This window comes from Talpa occidentalis, unplaced genomic scaffold, assembly GCF_014898055.3.
Source record: "Talpa occidentalis isolate TD23 unplaced genomic scaffold, MPIMG_talOcc4v2.1 talOcc4.15, whole genome shotgun sequence".
Lineage (NCBI taxonomy): Eukaryota > Metazoa > Chordata > Mammalia > Eulipotyphla > Talpidae > Talpa > Talpa occidentalis.
Window position 1 is genome coordinate 11695030 of NW_023601543.1, and position 22732 is coordinate 11717761.

Consider the following 22732-nt stretch of genomic DNA (forward strand, 5'->3'; position numbering starts at 1 on the left):
CATGGTGAATCTAAATAATGCTAGTAATGTCTTTGTGTACCATGTCATGAAGAATATGCCCAATTCCCATTTGTTAGAAATTTACAAAGCAATCGCTTAGGTAACACATTCACCAGTTAAATGAATGTGTTTCCTACTCGATTAATTTTTAAATAACATATTTTCACTGGGTAGTTATTACATAATAATTTGTTTAGTCAATTCCAGGTCAAATTCTGAAATTTACATGAATATTTAGAAATGTTTCTACTCAAATTTATGTCTGCACTTTTCAAGGTGCCTGACGCATTTGAAGTAATTATTGACCAATCATATTTTATCTCTATTATTTTGGTTACATCTTTTAATATTCTTAAGTGTCTTTGGGGGGAGTTTAAATTTTTCTAAAACTAGGTGTATAAACACTAGATTCTATACCATCTACTAAAATTGCCTGAAACATATAACTGTCACATAAAATATGGGGATAGTAAACTATTTCAAACAAAACCTCAAGAACTTGTGTTTGCTTCCTCACCCACTGCCCAAAATCTACAAAAAGATAAGAAGACTTATCATTGGAGGAATTTAAACACTGGATTTTGGAAGATAATCAGGCATCACTGTTAAGAATTGAGGGATTTGGTAACAGTACTGATTGTATTTTTTAAGTCTGATGTCTGGAATTTGCTTCAGAATAATCAGGGTGTGTGGAGAAGGGGAAAGTTACGTACATATGTACGAAACAACATTGGAAATTAGTTGATAATGTTGAAGCTGGATAACTGTGGGTCATTTTTAATGGACTTAAAAAAAAAAGTGCACAAAACGTTCAATTGGAGATTTCTGTCTAGAAATGTGTCTTAAGACAATCAGACAAGGCAGAAAGCTCTATGTATAAGGATGTCCATCTCAGCATCACTTATCTATAGATACATTTGTCATACATGCATCCATAGAAAAAAAGCAATGTCACTACAACAAAATGAGAAAGGAATCTAAGATAGATGAGGACATGAGATACGAAACAAAACAGTGGCAGCTGAAGGGTGAAAACAGCTCAAAAGGTCAATCTCCTCTATTTTGGGTATACTTCAATGGAAAAGGTTGGAAGTCACTGTGGTACTGCAGAGGGAGAGAGTTCTCTCTAGGCCCCCTAATCCAAATACAGTCTAGATTCTTCCCTCTGGATGTGGTTCCTTGGTAAAATATCTTGACGATACCCCAAGACTTACTCCTTTTCCCCAAGTTTGGACCCCCCTTGGCTCCCTTATTAATAAGAGCTGCTATTTCTGCTGGGGTGCTTAACTTAAAAAAATCAGTACTATAGAAAAGTTGCAAGAATAGTACAAAGAACTTTTTAATATCTTTCACCAAAACTCATCAGTGTGTGACATCTGCCCCATTTGCTTTATCTTTTTATATGTACTTTTCTTGACCCAGTTAAAGGGCAGACATGCTATCTCCTTACTCCTAAACACTTTATAGTATGTATTTTCTAAGAACAAGGATATTCTCTTAAATAATCACAATGATCAAAATCAGGAAACTAACAATGACAAAATAATACTATCTAATCTTCAATCCATGGTCACATTTAGTTAATTTAGTGTCCTTCATAACAAAAATTCTTTTTTTCTGAACCAGCATCCAATCCAGGATTGCACATTACTTCTAATTGTCATGTCTTCTCGAATCACTTTTAATCTAGAACAGTTCTTCAGCTCTTTTCAGTTTTCAAGATACTGATGTTTTTAAAGAGTATAAACCAGGGGTTCTGTAGTTATTTGTCAATCTGGGGCTCTCCGTCTCCCCCATGATTAGATCAGTGGTGTTTGCAACAGCAAAATAATAGCAACAAAACAGTAGCACCAATAAAACCTGGAAACAACTTAATGATCTAATGATAGGGAAATGGCTAAATAAACTGTGATACACGCACAAAATGGACTATTATGCAACCAATAAAGATGATACATTTACTGACCTCTGCAGGTTATTTTCAATTTTTTAAAAGATTTATTTATTTATGCATACAATAGCTGGGGGACAAGCCAGAGATGCGGGGCGTGAGAGGATCCACCAGAGACAGAGTGGGGAGCAGAATAGGTAGATTGACTGAAATACACTGCTGAGGGGAACAGAGGGGCAGAGTAGGAGAGATCTGCCTCGCCATGTGGGTTTCTCCCTGGCCAGCTGGGGATCGAACTTGTGCTGCAGTGGTTGCAGATTGCTTCATAGTACGATGCTTAACCCTGTGCGCCACCAGGGAGGCCCTATTTTCAATTTTTAGAGGAAAAAAGAATACAACTTAGTGATATAATATGATCCCATTTTATATAAATACCTATATGCATAGAAATGTTTGAAGATTTTACAAAACATAATGGTGACTTATAGGTCACAGGATTATGGAAAGTTGAAATTTTTTGTCTTTACCTATATGTATTTTTTAATTTCATTTAAGGTTCAACTCATCTGTGAATAGTGAAAATAAAAGCTTTAAAGTGACAGAATAGCTTTGCTTTATTTATCTGAAGGTCACTGTGTAGAAAAGGAAATAGCTATTACTTTTCCGATAAAAAGCAAAGAATGAAAAGCACCATTATCTACCATGAACCAGCTAACTTCATTCAAAATCACTTTATTTGCTCTTTCGGACAACCTAATGACTTCAGATGGGGTGGGACTGAGGCTGAGAGGGGAAGGTTGGTATCTTGCTCAGTTACTAGTGGCAAAAGTTACTATCTTGCCCCTTGTCAGCTCTCTGCTGCTGGTCCCATCTGGATACGTGGCTTGGAATTTTAACAATTCCCCAGTTTTTCCGTCTCACCACTGTACCTCAAGTGATTTTCAGTTTCATAAGTAGGCAGATGCCTTCACTTTTATTTCTTCTATGAGACAAGAATTATATACGCCTATCTATGTGCACAAATGAAATTTGCTTTCTGATGTGCCCCAAGCTTTGAGTGGTCTTTACTGCATGGCATTTTTGATAAGCAAATTAATTAACCAACTCCTTTACCTTGAGATCATTGGTTGCAAATTCCCACTTCTCTTAACTTTCCCTTCCATCCTTTTATCTTCCTGGTGCCTACAGTTCACCTCACTCTTATTTGAGGGGTCTTTCCTTTGCCAAAAGAGATCCCTATTGGGGCCGCCCTGGTGGCACAGGTGTTAAGACACAGACTGTGAAGCTGTCTGCAGCCTCTGCAGTGCGAGTTCGATCCCTGGCCGGCCAGGGAGCAACCCATATGTCGCAGCAGGCCTCTCCCGACTCACCTGCTGCCCCCCTCAGTATAGTTTGGTTGATCTGCCTGTTCCGTTCCCCACTCTATGGTGAATCCTCTCACCCTCCCCCACCCACGCCTGACCTGTACCCCAGCTCTTGTATGCATAATAAATAAATCTTTAAAAAATATAAAAATGAATAAAAAAAGAGAGATCCCTATTAAATCTTTGCTCATGGGGAGGGGGGTAGGTCAATAGCCCACAGGACTTTTCAATCTTGGTCCTGTCATCTATGTATGTGTACTCCTATTCTTGGCTTATTTGAGAAACCAGGGTAGCTGAGGGCCATGTGACAGTGCTTGGGCATCTTAGGGACAGTCAGCAAGTCAAGTGATAACAATAAAGTGCCTGGGGGCTTTTGCAAGTCATTGGTGAACTGTGCTGGAGCAGTTATGGTGTAGCTGAGAAGTAGAGAAGTGGCACAAAAAGAGTGCAGTAAGCTAAGTAATGAGTAATCAAAAATACAAGCGGAGACTTCAAGTGGGAGCTTGACTTCCAAGAAAATTGTATGAGAAGAGAAATAGGGTAAAACCTGTTTTATCATAGGAGCAGGGGACAGTGTGATGGGAGAGTCTTGATTAAGTCTGTTTCTCTTTTAATCCTCACAAGTCTATGGGGAAGTACTATATGAATCTGTACTTTAAGATAAGTTAATGGAGGTGGAACAGGGTTCAATAACTCAATCAAGGCTCCACTGAATCTGAATGTAGAGATGAGAGTAGAGTCCATATGCTTATGTTTTTTATAGCTTCTAAGCATAATGGGAAAGACAAGTGAGTAAAAAGGATTGAAGACTGATCTGGAGAACCTGAGGCCAAGCACTAGTATCTGCAGCAGCAGCAGTGTCCATTGTTGAGATTTCCTCAAGGGATCATTTTCCCCAGATGTCAGGATAGGGTGAAATCTAGGCACAGGGGAGGTGAAAGGGTGGGAGAGAAGTGTGAAGCTGAGGCCAGTGGCATTAATAGTAACAGAGATAATTATCTTATCCAGAGTAGTGAAGGAAGCAAGGCCAAGAACTGTTAGATAAAGGAAGGAACTATAAGTCTGATGAACATGGATACAGAGTAGAAGTTGGGAATCTGGACAAAAAGTTGAAAAGAAAAGCAAACAAAAAACAGTATAATACAAACTAATTTATCAATAGTAAGAATGTAGAGGATGAATCAAAAGATAGAATGACAGATTCTGAGGAACTTATTGGCAAGTAGATGTGAAGATGGAAACACATCTGTTGTAGCCTGATCTCCACTAATGGTATCATTAACATTGACAATACTCAGGTCAGGACAATTTTGCTTAGGACTCACACTTGAACAGACAGATGGGGTAAAAACGTCCCACATAGTTGAGAATCAGCATGGCATTGTTGTGGGTGGTCTAGACTGTGGATAGGAATCGGGACACATCAGAACACAAAGATGGCCGGAGCAGTAGAGAGCGATGATACAGTAGATTGCAGTGATGATGAGACTAGTACAAGATAGCAAAGACCAGAGAATCGTGGAACATTCACTTCAAGGGAAGGGTTCTAGAAAAGTCAGGAGGGGTCTTAAAGGGGTCAGAGAGATAATGGAAATTAAAGAAGGAGTTTCCAGGAGGAAGGGAAAAAAAGCAAAGGAAATTAAAAGGAAGAACAAAAAAAATCCAAGAAAAAAATAAAGTTTTGGATGTTCTGTGTCAATCTTTCTAGGACGTGGCCTACAAACAGTTGGCTGCACTTCTAAGTTTCATGGAATGGAGTACCCCAGTTTTTAAATGTTCCAAGGGCCATAGTAAAGGTGGCTAAAATCATCCCTCTCCTACCCTGCCTCTTCTCAAGGGAGAAATAAAATCTGACAAGCCTTTTCCTTAAGAAACACACTTTTAACCCTCCTGCCAGGGGTGCCCACCTGAACCCCCAGTACAGTGGACAGTTGCCCTAAGCTGTTTGGGCACATGGGATAGGTTGAAACGCTTAAAAACCTGGCCTGGAAAGACTGTTGTATTGAGGATAATGCCAGAATTCCAGCTCTCTGATCTGCAAACTCAGAAATCGCTTCTTTTGTGACTGCTCTCTAACCAAGAACATATGAGACCAGGGTTCAAAGAATTATTGCTCCCTAGTAATACTAAATCAACACTAAATATAGCCTATTGGGCTTAAGGATCAAAAATGTTTGAAAATAAGCCTTTGTGTTCAATTGTCTAAGCTATGAAATGAAGGTAAGAGCAGTCTATGACCACTGCAGCTTGAAGTTACAAAAATAGCTCCCCAATGCAGAGGTACCGTTTTGCTGACTCTCCTTAAAGAATTGTTTCATAGGGCCTCCCTGGTGGCGCAGCGGTTGAGCGCTGGGTTGCGAAGCTGCCCGCAGCCTCTGCAGCGCCGGTTCGATCCCCAGCTGCTCCCCGGCCACCAGAGGAGGGTCCCGCATGGCGCGCAGACCTCGCCTGCCGCCCGCTGCTCCCCTCAGCAGTGTACTTCGGTCCTTCTGCCTGCTCTGCTCCCCGCTCTGGCTCTGGTGAATTCTCTCACCCTCTCGCATTTCTGACTGTACCCAGTGCTTGTGTACATAAATAAATAAATCTTAAAAAAAAAAAGAATTGTTTCATAAACATAGGAAACAAGTAGAAGGAAACATGATCAATGGGTGGGTTATTGGTAAAACATTAAAAATTATTTTTGTAACATATATCTGACTTAGAGCTTTTAAAATAAAATAGTTCTTTGGTTAATGTTATACATACCTAATTAATGGAAAAATGTGATTTTGAGTTAGAAAAAACTAATTTTCATGTGATATCAATTCATCCTTGACTCTATCCAATTTATTCTTTATTTCAAAACTTTCTTGGTGACCAGCCGGCATAGTCAAATATTTGTGTTTTTATCAACATGTTTGCAGACATGCAGATAAGTGTTGCTTGCTATTAAGTAAAAAATATTTTTCTAGCAAATGAGCTAAAAACATGATTATGTACATCAAGTCAGTTTTTCTGATTCATCTTAGATTTTTATTTTTCAAGGATAAAACTCATTGAAAAGTGAAAATTCAAATGGCTTTATATTGTTTTTACATCATTAACACTGTTCAACATTATCATGGTTTTCAAACCATCACACAACAGATAAAGGTCATAGGAATTCTTCTGCAAACATTAGACGACTAAAGTGCACTGAATCAAGCCACACAGGGCCTTGACACATGGAGAAGCAGAATTCATCTGGCAACAATGAACAGTATGGGAATCTGTTACTATTCAGAAAGCAGGAGGAAGGATAATGATTCACCAATAACTACCATTAGAAAAACATAGAAACAAAACCTTAACCTTTTCACAAATGAAACAGTCCAAATTTCCAAAGATAATTCATATTCTACTTTGAGATACAGTTGGTATGAGCTAATTAATAGAATCAAAGCCCCATAATCTTTTCTATAGTGTTTATGGGGTTTTTTGGTCCATGTATATATATATATATATTTATATACATACATATATATTTATAGGGGTTCCTATGTTGAAATATGTTTTTGAAAACCCTCTTCATTTTAAAAACACTCCTTTGGAGTGGCGAAGTGAGGATGCTTAATCCCAACAGATGGACTTTTCAATATTTCGGATGGCAATTTTTACCAAAACTTTAAATTCCACTTCTGGAAATTTAGCTTAAGAAAGTACTTGCAGGGCCTCCCTGATGGCCTAGGGGTTAAGTCTCAGGGCTATAACCGTGAAGTCCTGAGCTCGATCCCTGGCCAGGGAGGTAACTCACATATGGTGCAGCAGACCTCTCCTGCCTTGCCCGATACTCCCCTCAGCAGCTTATTTCAGTAGATCCCCCTGATCTGCTCCCCACTCTGTCTCTGGTGAATCCTTTCACCCCCCTCCCCCCCCCCCCGCAACTCTGGCCTGAATACCAGTTCTTGTATGCTATTAAATATGAGAGAGACTAGATTTTTCTTCTTAAAAAAATGAACAGGGCACTTAAATTCTACCAGATTTATGCTTTGGAGTGATCTCAGCAACTGCTAAAGACTACAGTGAAAAGGAAAAAAAAGGAGGTATGGGAGCCTCCCTGATAGCACAAGGGGTTAAGTCTCAGCATTATGAAGTTATCAGCAGCCACTACCACTGCAGCATGAGTTCAATCCCAGGACAGGGAGCTAACCTACATGGTGCAGCAGACCTCTCCAGTCTCACCCACTGCTCCCCTCAACAGTGTATTTCAGTCAATCGGCCTGTTCCGCTCCCCACTCTGTCTCTGGTAAATCCTCTCACCCCTCCCACCTCCAACCCCCACAGCTTTTATATGCATCAATAAACAAAATAAATCTTATAAAAAAAAAAGGAAAAAGGAGGCATGATCCTATGTCTCTGAATTACACAGGGTTGTAGACAAGAGAACACCCAATTTAAATGGTGGTAATTAAAATGAAACTATATGGATTTTAATATAACATTCATGTGCCAAACACTACTCACTAACTCTAATGAGTAGTAAGTAAACCATTCTATAGTTCAGCATCAACTGGAACCTGTTACATTTATGATTTTTCCCTGTTGAATAGGAATGCAGGTTAGGAATTTTGCATGTGGAATGAGAATATTCCACTACTAAAACTTGGATTTCTGGCCTGAATATGACCACATCAATATATAAGCACTACACCAGAGGCTAAGTTGTTCATGGTAATGGAAGTAATTTAAACCTATAAGGTAGAATCTCTTTATGAGAAGGATATTAATCTTGCACCCTTATTACCAATCAAATATACCAAATTAGATGTTTTGGTTTATTTTCAGAATTACCTTCTAATAACTGGGTTCCAGCAGACCCAATTTAAGTCTCAGGTATCTGAGCTGTGTAATAATGAAAGAGCCAAGATATGACACAGTTCTACTGCACTTGAAAGGTTGCCATTTCTCTTCATGATATCATGATATCATGAAACTTTGAGCTGAACTCAAATTCATTTTTCTCTTTACCATACTTTGTTTAAAAGTGACAAGGTTATCAAACAAACCAGGCATCTGACCTTGAAATAAACTAAGAGTAAAAGGAACACAGTACTATTGTTGTTACAAATTTCATTATACCCTTACACAAAAAAAGACATACATGCAAACATGAAAGTCATAGGTCATTTATTGAATGAATAGTATATGCAAGGATATCAATAAAATGAAACTAATACTACAAACTACAATTTTGAAAATAAAGCCAATATAACAGGAACAAAATATACATAACATGAGAGGAATGTTTGATTTTGACCCATAATGCATTCCTTATCTTTACAATTAACCTAAATGTCTGTTAAAACAAAACTGTATACATTGGTCTAACTTTAGCGCTTTTAAAAAAAAGCAACAACATTCTAGAACACTTTTCCTTTGCTTTGAGATACTTAAGATTCACACATTTGTTCAAGTACATAGATTCTGATTCAACAGTAGATCTACATATCTTGTTATTTTCTTAATATCATGAGTAGCATGTACTCCTGAGCAAGTACTATCTGAAATCCTAAAACTGCTGATCTTAGAAATAAAATTATTTCAGTTGTGGGTTTTTAATAAATTGAGATGAAAGTAAAATCACCCCCACCCCCCCTACCCCAGGAACAAAGAGCTCTTATTAAAGTATAGAAACTCAAGTCTATCTTTCTACTCTAAAGAACATTTCTTACTAACATTTCTGGTAAGGCAATAAATGCTCCAGAATAATCTTCAATATACGCTTGCAAAGATTACACTGTTTAATATCAATAACAAAAACAAAACAAAAAAGGGAAAATAATAAAAAATAGGAAAGAAAGAAAAGACGCTTCAAAATTTCAAGCTAAAATATGCGTAAAAGACAGTCATGGCAGTATTTTTTGAAATGATGTAAATGTTATATACTTATCAAATGATGTCATGCTTATTAAAACTACAGTTAAGGACTTAAGAGATGAACAGTAAGTACACTGCTGAGGTCCATTTTTCTAAATATTCATACCACAATGTAATTACTACCCAGAAGATGATGATGCTACTTGGGAACATAAGTACTGTACAATTTTTACATTGTAAGGCACTTTTACTCAGCATGTGATGAAAACATGGATAGACAATCAAAATATTGGAAGTATACAACAAAAGGTAAATTTCGTGTGACTTCAATTTACATTTCCATTTATAATGAAAGACTGTTTAGCCAATCACACCACAGTGAGAAAAATAGGTAGCCAGCCACTTATCTAGCCAACCAAAAGGTAAAGTGCTATTCTGGTTGCTAGTGGCAGAGAAAGGGTTGAAGAAACCCATACAAAGTCATACAATTTATTACATGACAACTCTATCAACTGACAGTTAATAATATTTGAAGTCCTTGACATGACTATTGACTGGCCACTATTACCCCGACACCTTCGATTTTTCCTAAAAACATCATTACAGTAGTTGTCCAAAAATGAAGGTGCTCTATTGTTCTATGGGTAAATCTTATGGCACACAATGTAAAAATAATCTAGACACAGTGATTCAAAGAGTTAAAATGATGGGTTTCAAGCTGTTGTAAGGAAATAAAATACAGATCCTTTGGGAAAAGTCACACAGCTTGGTAAACAAACATTTAGATCTGTTGCTGCACTTCAAGTCATGGTGAATTTAGAAAATTCATCACATACACACAAAGAAACCCAATGGCATATTTAGAGCAAAAAGAGAAAACATACAGGGCAACCCACTACTAAAGCTAGTTTCCTTCTAAAAATAATAAAAGATGGTTAAAATAAAGCAATCATTGAGTCCCTTGATTTAAGTACATGTGTGAATACACACTTGACAAATGTGACCTTAAGGGACTAGCAGTTAAAAATGATCAGTCATTAAGCACAGTGTAATTTTCCACCTGTTACATTTTTAAAAAGCTTTTCCATCAGCTGCAAAATATCTTCACGTATAGTCAAGTTGACATGTTATTTCTTGTTTGCTAATTTGCTTTAATGTGGTAGGGTTAACTAGTAATTCAGGAATCAGAATCCCTACCCTCGGTATTGAGGTGCTATGGTAATATTAGGCAGACCACAACTAAAGTTTTTTTTTGGTTTTTCCATAAAGAAATACATAAATGTGCTTCAGCAGGTAAGTGGAAGAAAATATCACTAGCTAGAAATGCCAGTGTGAAAATCCTTTCTAAAAAGTTGGGTTCTTACCCCTTTCAGAACAAATTTTGATTGATCAATAAAACATCACTGAGCCCTACCAGAAGGAAAGTAGGGCACAAAAGCCTATTTAATAGATAAGCAAAGCAATGAATGAAAACATTAAAAATATTAAATAAAGTTTCTAAAATAGTGGTCACAAAATTAAAAATAAATACTGTTTTATGCGAAGACGGTTTTTGACTCCTATAGCACAAGACCTCCTTACATGCTTTGGGCCAATAGGTGAAGTGTTCCACGCAACACGGCACTTGAGAGGAAGGGGTTTCAGACATGGTGGCTAAAGTCCTTAGTGAGTGGTAACCCTTTAAATCTTAAAGAGATTTAATTTGCTGTTGCCAAAAGTTAGTTTAAACTTGGAAGGATCCAATCATTTTGCACGAAGCTCTTTGTGTGACATAAAAAGAGAAGAGGTTTACAGTCAAGAGAATTTTGGCATAAGCACTGGAGCTCATAGCTTATAATCACCAGGTGCCGAGTCGATGCTGGTCAGTGAGAACAACTTTAACAGGAACCAAATGAAAAGCTTTAGCACACTTCTTGGAAGAGATTTTTAGCATGTGCTGTCAAAGCCAAGAGCAAAAGAAGGTTCTCTTCATTTCTAGCCTCCATTACTTGAATGTGGAAAAAAAAATCACAAATTCCCAAGTGTTGCCTCCAGAGGCATATTTGCACTGTAAAGTGAAATTTGCTTATGCTTCCCCCTTGAGTATGAATCCACTAAACAAACTCAGACACTCTAAACAGTAGAACTTTGTTCAGTCCAGCAATATAGCTTACTTCATTTCAATGTCTGCTTTAACTGTTGACACTATACACAGGGTTAATAGTGTTTCAATTGCTTTCCAGAAACTGCAAACTACAGCTATATAATATCAACATGTCAAACTCTGCCATCTAGTGAAGGCTCATAAAACAAAGAAGACGTTTTTTAGGCAGTTCAATGAAGAATCTAAGAGTCGGGCAGTAAAAAGTTACAAACCCTTTTTGATTTTAGAAAACAGTGAAAAAAGAATAGTAGTTATGGATGTCTTATTCATTCCCAGTTTTCTAACTCTGTCCCATGAACCTGTTTAAAAGATGATAAAAGAATGTAAAATATGATGTTTGAGGGGGAACACAATAAATATAATGCTACTGAGGTACATGAATATCTTACTGGTCTAACATTACAACTACAATAACTGATAGAGTAGATAGCTTTTTTTTTACTGTTACAAAATCAGCTAGTTAAAAAGAACTATGCAAGACTACACAATCCTCAGCATTCTAGTAACATGCTTAGCTAACAAAATAGCATTAAAAATCATACATCATTATTTCAACATCTACTTATTGGTACTGTATCCTGAAAACAGATATAATTAACTTTCATACCTAGTTTCCATTAAGTTGCTGCTGAGTTAGTTGTTGCTGATCAATTTCTACTTTTCCCCGGCTTTTACTCTCTCGCTCCTCATCTTCTTCATCTCTCTCATCATTTCCACTGTGATTTTTACAATATAGTCTACAACGACAATGACAAAAGATAAAAATCTCAAAATGTTTTGTTATTGTGAAAGAGAATATATTTAAATCAGTGGATAAGGTAGATGCCCACTGAAAATATGGGTTTCCGCTCCACACTTAAACACAGATACAGGTATATTTCTACTTAAAAGATAGGAAAGCACTCTATTACTGAGATAATAAAACTCATCTGAAATAAAACTTATGGTTTAGGATGACAGCTATCACATATGTCTGAAAATAAGGCCATTCCTCTTTTGTGCAATGAAATTACAAATTAAGTTTTTGGCCAACTTGAAAATACGAACTTTCAGTATATAGATAAAATATCAAATTCTGTAATGTTTTATACAGGTAATTAAAAGCAGATTTCAGGAAGCTATAGTCTACATATACTGCTACTTTGTGCTTACATTTTATGAAACAATTTTGTTCCAACTATTCAAATGCCTTTTCATCATAGTGGCCTGGCATTCATTACAACACCTATATGAGTCACCTGATGATGTTTTCTAGGCACTGCTTTTGGTTCTGTGGCTTAATCTAGACTGATTCCTCCAAATTCTTTTTTGCCCATGACACTTTTTGAGAAGAATTAGAACAGATACCTTGTCATCTACATCACATTCTGCATTTGTCTAACCGTGATACTGTTTTATTTGGTTCTTTCTCGCCCAATAGTTCCTGTAAACTGGAAATAAGGTTAAAGGGCTTGGCTAGCTTCCAGTTCAACTTTTCTGTGTTAGTCTATGATACTTTGAAATATGATCCTGCATACTTCAGGAGAATGTAATTTCAGAATGTCCTGCTATTATTGACACTGTTTGATCATTTGGTCAAGGGGATAGTGATGGCCAGATATCTCCATTGAAAAGGTAGATTTTCTCATTTAGAATTAGGAAATAATCTCTGGAGTGATAATTTGACATGCTGTTCTGACAACCTTTTATACGTTTTTGGGTATATTTACTGTATACTTGAACTTCACCCCATTTTTAATGAAAAGAACAATGCAAGTGATTTTGGACAAGGGTTTGGACCACTTTAATGCTTAACACCAATATATATTTTTAACTACTCCCACCTTAATCAAAGAAGGGTGGGTTGATGTTAGCTCAGTTTTAGGTTAAATACAAGATGGAACAAAGCTTAAAATAATGCTTGGTGGATGCCCTCTTGTGGCCAGCAATGGCACAGGAATTCTGTCATAAATGATCTAAACTAGATTTTGCAAAAAATGCCCCTAACATATGAGTAGAATAAAAGGCACAGGCAGGGTAGGGGTGGACAACCATAACAACTGGCTTCAGACTTAGTGCTGTATCATTTTCAACAAAAACTATGGAGAATTACTATCTACAAATGCTGCATACTGGGAATCACTTAAAAAATCACGCGTTTGAATATCAAGAATTCCTACACAGTATACCTGTAAAGTAACAACCCAGAATATACCTGGAATCTAAACCTCTGAGCCAAAGTAATTAAGAGGACTTTCCCCCTTAATCTAATCATAGAAATAAATACCTCACCATAATTATACACAGGGATCTATGTCATTCTTTAATTGCTGCATAGTATTCTACTAAAATGCATGTACCAAAATGTATTTATTAATTCTCCTGAGAGTTGCTACGGTTCTTTTCTTTCTTAAGTTTTTTGCTAGCGTGGGTGAAAGGTTAACAAAAATAATTTCCTGTTTTGCATGAGATTTTGACCTTTGGTTAACTCTCTAGCTCTGTTCCCCAGGCAACTTAATAAAAATTGGTATGTCAACTATTTTACTAAGCTATGTTACTCCCAATTAGTAGACAATATCTGGATTGGAAGAACTGTAAACATTCTGATAAGAAGTTTTATCTGTGGTGTCATCTGAAAATTATCTATACATATATAACTATGTCATAAGAGGCTCTGGCTAAATGGGACAGGAGGCTTTTGAGACAGAGTGAACTGCATGCCTCCAGTGTGGATGACGTCTTACTGGACCTGAGTTGTAATTGCTATATTCATTGCTGTAAGGACTCCCACAAAAGAGTAATATCTGATGTTGCCCTGCTGGCAAATTGTAGCTCCCGTCTAGATCCCTCTTGAGTAGACCAATAACATCTGTGGTAATCTTGTCAGTCTAAGATGCCCTAGAGCAGCTATCATTAATGATTCAATGCAATAAAACTTGCACATACATCTTTGTACTATTGCATACTCACTTCCCTGAGATAAATCCCTATAGGTAGACTAGTAGTAAAAAATAATTAATTGGCTTAAGATTTTAGTCTTATTTATATCCTACCTTAACACTGAATGAAAATGCCAGTGTCTTCAGAAACTAACATTAGATAACTTGAATGCTACTAAGGTATGCCTATCTGATAGGCAAAAGATTGATAACATCTTATTTTAATCTGTATTTCCTTCACTACCTGTAAGGTCGAACAATTTTCCACATGCACATAACCTATGACTATTTCCTTTACGAACTGCCTGTTCATGTCCTCTACTCACATTTTAATTGGGTTGTATTTTTCTTAATGATTTGGTATTCTCTTTATGCAATCCAATATTAATGTAGTGAAATAAAAACTGAGTTTCGTATTGTGCTTAGGAAAGGCCTTCTATACTAAAAATTATAGGAAATTCTCCTGTAGGTTCTACTCACACAGTTTTACTTTTAAGTTAGATTTCAATCTATCTAAGATTTATTTTTGGCGACACTTTGAAGTAAGGAGCCAGTATTTTTCTAAATGGAGAGTCAACTTTATATGTATCAGGTAGTGAATAATTCATTCTGAAATTTAATACCATAATAATATAAAAGATTCCATCAAAGAATGGAACTATTTCCTGTGACCTTTGTCACTGTGCCAGTACCATACTATTTGATTACTTTAAGATTGTTTTCAATACACAAAATGGAATTTTTTGTCAACTGCAATACAATTGTTCTTGCTGCATGTGGTAGACCAGCTGACTACCCCAATGTCATATTTCCCCCTTTACTCTAAACTACTGGACCATATTTTATTTGGATAGCAATATGCCCAATAAAAGTATAATTCTCTCCCTTGGACATGTGACTAAATTCTGGACAATGACACGTAGAACAGAAATGTGTGTGTGATTTCCTGGAAGGTTGACTAAAGACATCTCAGCTGGAGAACAGTCATTTTGTCCGTCCATTTTCCTTTGTTCCAAGGCCCCAAGGATGGGAGAGCAGAAAGATGGTAATCTGGTACCTGATACACTAAAAAGCTGCCTGCCATATCTTTTAGAGGAGGAATATACTTCTATTTTGAGCTAAATTTTTCCCATTATAGAAGGTAATTAAATCATTATTAATAGAAAATCATACCATATTTATTTTTACTCTGCTAATAAATCTGTCAAAAATTTGGACTTGATTGAAATTTTATTATATTTTGCTATTCATCTGAACCCTGTGTAATATATTTTTTTAAAAAGAAAAAGTATGTATTTAGTGTGTGTATGTATGTAGGGCAGGGGTAGGTGATGGGCCTTTTTTTCATTTACATTTAACTATTACTGTTGTTTTTAAAAATTTATCTCATAGCCTTTACATTTTTTATAGACAATATCAGTAACAAATATTGACAATTTTAGTTTTCTTCTTTACAATTATCTATCATACCTTTTCCCTCCTTTTTATGTTGTACTGGTTTAACCCTCTAGAAGAACATTAAAAATAATGTTGGTCATTGGTGCCCTTTCTTGTTCCTGATCAGAATTAAAGTGTATTGGTACAGCAGTTCTTAATTAGAGATGAACATGAAAATCACCCAGGGAGTCATCAGTATACATGGTTTGGGCCTCAACCCACTGAATTTAAATTTGAGGATGGGGTCCAAGTGGGAACATTTCTTTTTTTTTCTAATCCAAGTATAACTGACATACACTAGTTTCAGGTGCATAATACCATGCTTTGACATTTGTAGAGCATACAAAATGATCACCACCATAAGCCTATCTGCCATCTAAGCAATCTTTCCAATGTGCAACGCTATATTGTTACCTACGAATTCTATGCTGTATACTACATTCCCCATGACTTATTTTGTCTTAAAATCTTTACAGGTTTCTGTTTAATATAAAAATTTATTTAGTAATTATTTTCAGTCATTGACATAGAAATTATTTGTTATTAAAGTATAACTGGCATTTATTTTATAACTGGAAATTTATGCCTCTTTAATCCCCCTTCACCCATTTCACCCATCTCCCCACCACCAACCTGAGGAACACTTCTAAAGAGGGCCCTAGCGACCCCCAGGTGATTCTGAGCTCAGCCCTGGTTAAAAACCACTGACCCTCTTCTTGTGGCCATTTTCTCATAAGTGCACTATTAAGAATCCCAGCTTACCAAAGATGTTTATTTAAAATTTGGAAATGAAAAATAAAAAAAATTTGGAAAAAGAATTTCAGTGGTATCGAGTATCTTTTCAACATCTACCAGGAAGGTGACAGTGTTTTTCTTTACTGTATAAATTAGAAAGGATCATATTTATACATTTCCTAATTTTGAACAGTCTTCGAATTGCTAGCACACAGCACTGGATTTGATTTTTCGAATAATTCATTTAGGCTTTTTGGCATATATTTATAAAAGTAAAATGGACCTACAGATTTTTTTTTGTTTTAAATGTTATCTTTATCAGGTATGGTATAAGTTATGCAAGTTTTACAGAATGAACCAAGAGATTTTCTTTTGTTATGAGCTGAATCTCTATCACTGGAATGATCTGTTGCTGAAAGGCTTGACAGAACTCACAGAACACCCATGCCTTTATTGTTAAAGTTTGGCAAGTTTTATAAACACTACATTAGCACTTCATGCAGTCGCCTATGTGACTGGCTGACTGCTTGCATAAACTGCTTTGCACGTGGAGTAAGAGACCCTGGGTCAGGGGTTTATTACAGGATATGCGAGAGTCAGGAAGTGTATTACAACTCACAAAGGCAAATCAAATCAGATTCCTACCAACTAATACTCCATTTGATTCAACAAATGGAACCATTAAAGATACACAGTTACACCACTAGCCCAATGTAGGATGGGTAAGAGAAGACACATTAAAGATGGGGTAGCACTTAATTTGAAATCTCCAAACCTTACTTTCATCATCCTACTCAGAGTATCTTCTGACTTCTGTTTTCAAAACTACAGCCTGTGTAAGATACAGCAATTCCCACCTGGGCCCTTAGCAGGCCTCCTAACTCACCCCCCCCCCACTTGTACCCTTGCTTCTGTCCCACCTAAGGATCTTGTATGTGCTGTTCTGTGCCTATCACACCACATTCATCTTCACCCTTCATTTCAGTTCCACCACTAGATCCTTAACGAAAATTCCTAAAGACTCCCCAGTTACAAACTAGATTAACTCCTCCTTGTTATATGCTTCCACGGCTCTTTGTAACATACCCTTTACAGCACTTACTAATTAAAATTTATTATTTAATAATATATTCATGTGGCAACTTAAAGTCTCTCTCACTAGACTGTAAGCTTCATGAAGACGCAATCTGTGTCTGCTTTGATCACTGTTATATAATCAGCTATTAGCACAATGCCTGTAACATAAGAAGAGTAATAAATATTGGTTGAAAGAATGCTAATCCAGGGATTTATGCCGAGGAAGATGCCAACTGCAGTAATCATTTCTTGTAGAGAACTCGGTATTCTATATTTGGCAAAAAACCAATGAAGAATAATGATCAAGTAAACTAATGTCATCTATTTAAAGCAGTTACTTAGTGACAAGTCCAGGAAAATGGATATTTTCTTACTTGTAAATTCCTCGTGACATATTTTCAATGTATTTAGCTTTGTCTTGTACTCCACAGTGGTAATGGTAAGTCTTAACACAGGCTTTTATTTCACATCCAATAGTAGCACCAGGCTGACTGCAAAGTGTACATTTCTGTTTTAAGGGAAGAGAAAGAATAATCATAAGCAATTTATCATTTTATACAATGTTATTTATTCTAATTTTAGCCATACTTCAGCCAAACATTCCAGTTTACAGCCAATTTTCTATTGAAAAAAGAATGCACTGAACTTATTTTATAGCACAAACAATGCTACAATTTAAACCATACTTTGATAAACTTCCTAAGAAGACATCATCCCCTGATGTTTCCATTATTTAATTGTATCAACTATCAGGGATCTGTCATCTAAACATAAAAAAGACAATGCTTGATACTGTAATACTGCCAAATACATGAAAATAATGATACTCTGTATTTTAGTGTTAACTTCTCTTCCTCCCTGGGATCAATTCCTTTCCTATTATGATGGGGAAAAGAATGAAAAGAAAGGAAAACAATTCCCTCAAAAAGGGACTGCTACCAAGCAAGCAAAAGAGCATAGGGAGACTAAAGGGGCTGAAATCTTTTAAAGACTTCTCCATTTGGTCCAGATCATCCTTGCCTCAAGAATGTTCTCAGATTAAAAGGTGATTGTTGACAAGAGGGTTTGCTAGTCAAGTAAGTTTGAGAAATGCTAGTTTAAACAGATTGCTTGATTGCAGTACTTCTCAGACTTTTCTCCAGAAAGGAAGATATAGTAAATCCCCCAGGTTTATTGAGGTCCAGGTGCCCTTTTATTTTTGGAGGGATGCAATAGCATTTGGGCAAATTAATTTCCTTTGGAGTGTACATGGCAAAATGCTAGGTTAGTGTTTACTCTATTTCAACAGTTTAGAGGTAGAGAAGTTGATCAAGAGAACTGATCATGGTATCTAGCCTGCCAGGTAAGGATCATCAAGCTAATTGAATTGTTACCCTCATCATCTATTTGGACTTCCGTTGTTTGATATAACAACATTGCTCTTTATGATATGAAGTGATCCCAATCCTTTGTTTAGTAGTATTATTCTGTTTTAAAGGAACTTCATTTTTAAAAGAGTAATCAAAGTGTCAATGAACTGGATTTAAATGGAAAACAGGTAATGTCAACAATCTTCACACCTTCAAAACTGCAGTTCCACAAAGGGTCATTTCTAATGGATTCAGACAAAGATCATCAATGTCTGAAACTACTAGATGAAAGACTGAAGGGAATCTTCATAAAGAGGGATCAGACTCACCACCTGAATCCAAGGATCAGACAGTATTATCTGTCTGATGTGATAAAATGTGGATATAGTCCGATCTGTGAAGTATTCTTAACCCCCCAAATGTAAAAACTGAATCTAATCAAGCCTTCACATTTATCTAATTTCCACTTTAAAAGAAAATCTGGTGGATAGAAGAACAAATTAAATGGCATCATGAAAAAGCAAACAGACAAAAATGCAGGACATTCTACAGGGTAATAAATTCATTTTCTTCAATGAGACAATGGCAAACAACAAAACAAAAACAGAAATAACAGAGACAGGGAGGAGGGAGTACCCTAGATTACTCAGGGGATACATAACAACCACATCTAATGAGTGATCCTCCTTTGGATTTTGATTCACACAAATCAACCTTAAAAAGATAGCTGTGAGACAATTGGGGCAATACAAATACGAACTGGGTATTAAATGACACCAAAGACTTGTTAATTGATAAGGTGTAATGACATGTGGTTAGGTAAGAAAATGTCCAACTTTTAAGAGATACATACTGAAATATGTAGAGGTGAAATGATATGAAGTCTCAGCTCTGCTTTAAAATACTTCAAGCAACAAGAATAAAAGGCATAGATGAAACGAGTGCCGCAAATTCTTGATAACTGATGAGTCAAGGTGATGGATAGACGTGTGTTACTAGTTTTTCTAATTTTGATGTTTGAAAATTTCACAATAAAAAATTTTAAATTAAAGTCATTTCTAGAGACAACTGCTCTTAAAGATTTTGCATTCCATTGACATTTCATAAGGTTCATAAACTATAAAGGAGTAAGCGATCAATAAAGATGTCAATATTTCTTAAAGCTATTTATTAATAAATTCAGTGTTTTTAAAAATATGAGACTTAGGCACATTTTATAAAGGAAATTTTAAAGCTATGATTAACATTTTAAAAGACATAACTGTGTATGTGTACTTTAAACAGAAAACTCTGAAAGAGTATTTTTCCTTTTATTTAAAAAAAAAAGAATGAATAACAACACGGGGAAGTTCTGAATGCTCTATCAGGGTTATGGAATTTTTCTTTAAGCAAGCTTAAATAATATAACATTTTAAACTTAATGAGGTGTGTTACATTCACAATCTTCATTTATTTTATTAAAAGACTCAAATGTCCTGAAATAAAAATCTCAGTATAATTCTCTTAAGTAATGAAATTACAAAGAGGAATAAGTTTCAGCAACATCAGCATCTTTTATTATATTACAAATAAGTCAAGTATATACTTTGCTTTAACATATGAACTATGTTATATTAATTTTTTGATAACTGGATAGTTTGAGATGTGTTCTAATTCTAAAGCAGAAAAGCAGAGGAGTAACGTTGCATAACATAATATATAAAACCACAGACCATTCTTTTTCCTCGTTTAATCTCCTGAAGTACAGTTTTAATATCAAAATCTCCAAATTCTGCTCTTGATGTTGTTGTAAGCTGGACTGTACCAGAAGAAAATAACTAGAAAAAAAATGCAGGAACATTTAATATTCAGAATCCTTGTGAGAAAAAGATTAAATAACCAAATTACAAATGTGTTGTATTACTTTGATATCCTGAGAAAGATAATTTTTCTTAATAATCAAGCATCGGGGGGCTCCCTGGTGGCACAGGGGTTAAAGTCTCAGCGCTATCAAACTATTGCCAGCCACTGTGGCATGAAAATGATCTCCAGTCAGGGAGCTAACCCAATGGCAGCAGACCTCTCCTGGTTTGCCTGCTGCTCCCCTCAGCAGTGTATTTCAGTCGATCTGCCTGTTCCGCTCCCCACTCTGTCTCTGGTGAATCCTCTCACCCCCTTGCACCTCTGGCCCACACCCCTGTTCTTATATGCATAAATAAATAAAAGTAAATCTTTAAAAAAATCACATATCAACTTACATATTTTTATTTTTTTAAGAATTTTTTTTAAAGATTTATTTATTTATACAAGAACGGCATACAGGCCAGATATGCGGGAGGTCAGAGGATTCACCACAGACAGAGCGGGGAACAGAACAGGCAGACTGAAGAAATACACTGCTGAGGGAAGCAGCGGGCACAACAGAAGAGGTCTGCTGCGCCATGTGTGACTCCCGCCGGCCGGCCAGGATTGAACCAGCGTTGCAGAGGCTGCGGACAGCTTCACAGCACTGTGCTCAACCGCCTGCGCCACCAGGGGAGGCCCTCAACTTACATATTTTTAGCATATTCACTTGTCTATTTAAAATACCCAAAATAAGGACAATGAAATAAAACTAAGGTTGCCTAACTAAGCATGGAAACAAGGATAAATACTTTGTTAAATAATGACGATTTCAATGGCATCCCATTATCTCAACTGTTTATATTTCCAAAGTTTTTAAAAACATAGTTTAAACTGGCAAATTTTAACCATAAATGCAGATCAGAATCACCTGGAGATTTTTTTTTTCAATCCTGACATGTTTGAGATACTACAGGAGGGCCTAGGTACACACATTTCAGGAAAATATGATATGCACCTCTGGTTAAGAACCTCTGATATAAATATTATAATTTTAAAAATCAATTCATAAATGGGATGAGTCATTCAATACAATCTAATTAAAAAAATGTTTAGGTATACTGTATGTCAGGCCTGGATCGACTGCAAAGATTCTCAAGGAATTTAAGATATTATTTAGATAAATAGGCTTATAATGAATAATTGCAATGCAGTGTGTTAAGTACAAGACAGACCAGTACTAGAAGATAGTAGTGGCCAGATATATCCTTTATGAAAAATTTATAAAGCCGGAATTTTTAGTCACGAAATAAAATGTGCCCTAAATGCTGCTAAATGCTTAAAAAAAAAATTTGGATCCATGCTTACCATGCACTTATAATGTGCAGCTGCTTTTTTAGCATTAAATATATGCAGTTTTCCTCTTGCTTCATTTTCTTCCTCCCCTACATGACAAAATCCACATTTAGGTCTGGTGTCACTAGGGCTGCTTCTGTGTGGAGACCTATCCCTCTGCAAATATAAAAGAAACAAACAAACAACAACAAAAGAGAAAATCCATGAAAATATGCTATCAGTGCTGCAAGCTTAGTTAACACTTCAAATGATGAACTCTGCCCATAAACCTAACTTAAATGAAATCTTCATGGTGCATCAGAAAGTAAGAATTCAACATTTTCTACTCACATAAGAACTGCTTTCCATTTCATCTGTTCCATGGGAAGATGTGGACCTGGTGTCTTCTGACAGCCCTTTAAAATTAGTTTTTCGTGGCCTTCCTTTGCGACTTTTCTTTTTACTTTTAGGTGATGAGGGCTCCAGTTCATGTTCATTAAAACTTTCTTCTAAATCAGCTGCTTAAAAATGAACAAAAGCTTTACATAGGCCAATCTTAAAATGAGCATTAGTTCATGGGTCCTTAGAACACACGATTCTATTTAAAATAAAATTGCCTCCAAGAAGAAGTGGCTTGTAATGCTCAATAAAATTACCTAACATTTCATATAAATGCAACAAAAATCATATATATAAGTTTTATTATAAGCATTGTAATGTTATTTTCTTCAAATCTGTAAGTCTATAAAAATGAGTTTTGTGATCTTGATTGTGCACGCAATTCTATAAACATTTCAAACACTAATAAGTCGATATTTAAAATCTTC

The 22732-nt window shown here is 36.0% G+C and overlaps 1 protein-coding gene across 6 annotated transcripts in view; it reads right to left on the bottom strand.

Moving 5' to 3' along the window:
- Positions 1 to 8340: 8340 nt before the first annotated feature.
- Positions 8341 to 22732, bottom strand: part of PHF6 (PHD finger protein 6) — a 46221-nt gene continuing 31829 nt past the window's right edge. For 2 of the 6 annotated variants that reach the window (XM_054695550.1, XM_054695548.1), the window contains 7 exons: positions 22257 to 22426; positions 21939 to 22082; positions 20462 to 20566; positions 19603 to 19710; positions 17775 to 17908; positions 11841 to 11970; positions 8870 to 11532 (listed from right to left, as the gene is read on the bottom strand). In XM_054695550.1, the coding sequence (XP_054551525.1) occupies positions 11841 to 11970; positions 17775 to 17908; positions 19603 to 19710; positions 20462 to 20566; positions 21939 to 22082; positions 22257 to 22426 (791 nt within the window). In that variant the 3' untranslated portion in view covers positions 8870 to 11532. Of the gene's footprint in view, positions 11533 to 11840; positions 11971 to 17774; positions 17909 to 19602; positions 19711 to 20461; positions 20567 to 21938; positions 22083 to 22256; positions 22427 to 22732 lie in introns of all 6 variants that reach the window. The other 4 variants (XM_054695549.1, XM_037511916.2, XM_037511917.2 and 1 more) reach the window with 4 other exon arrangements.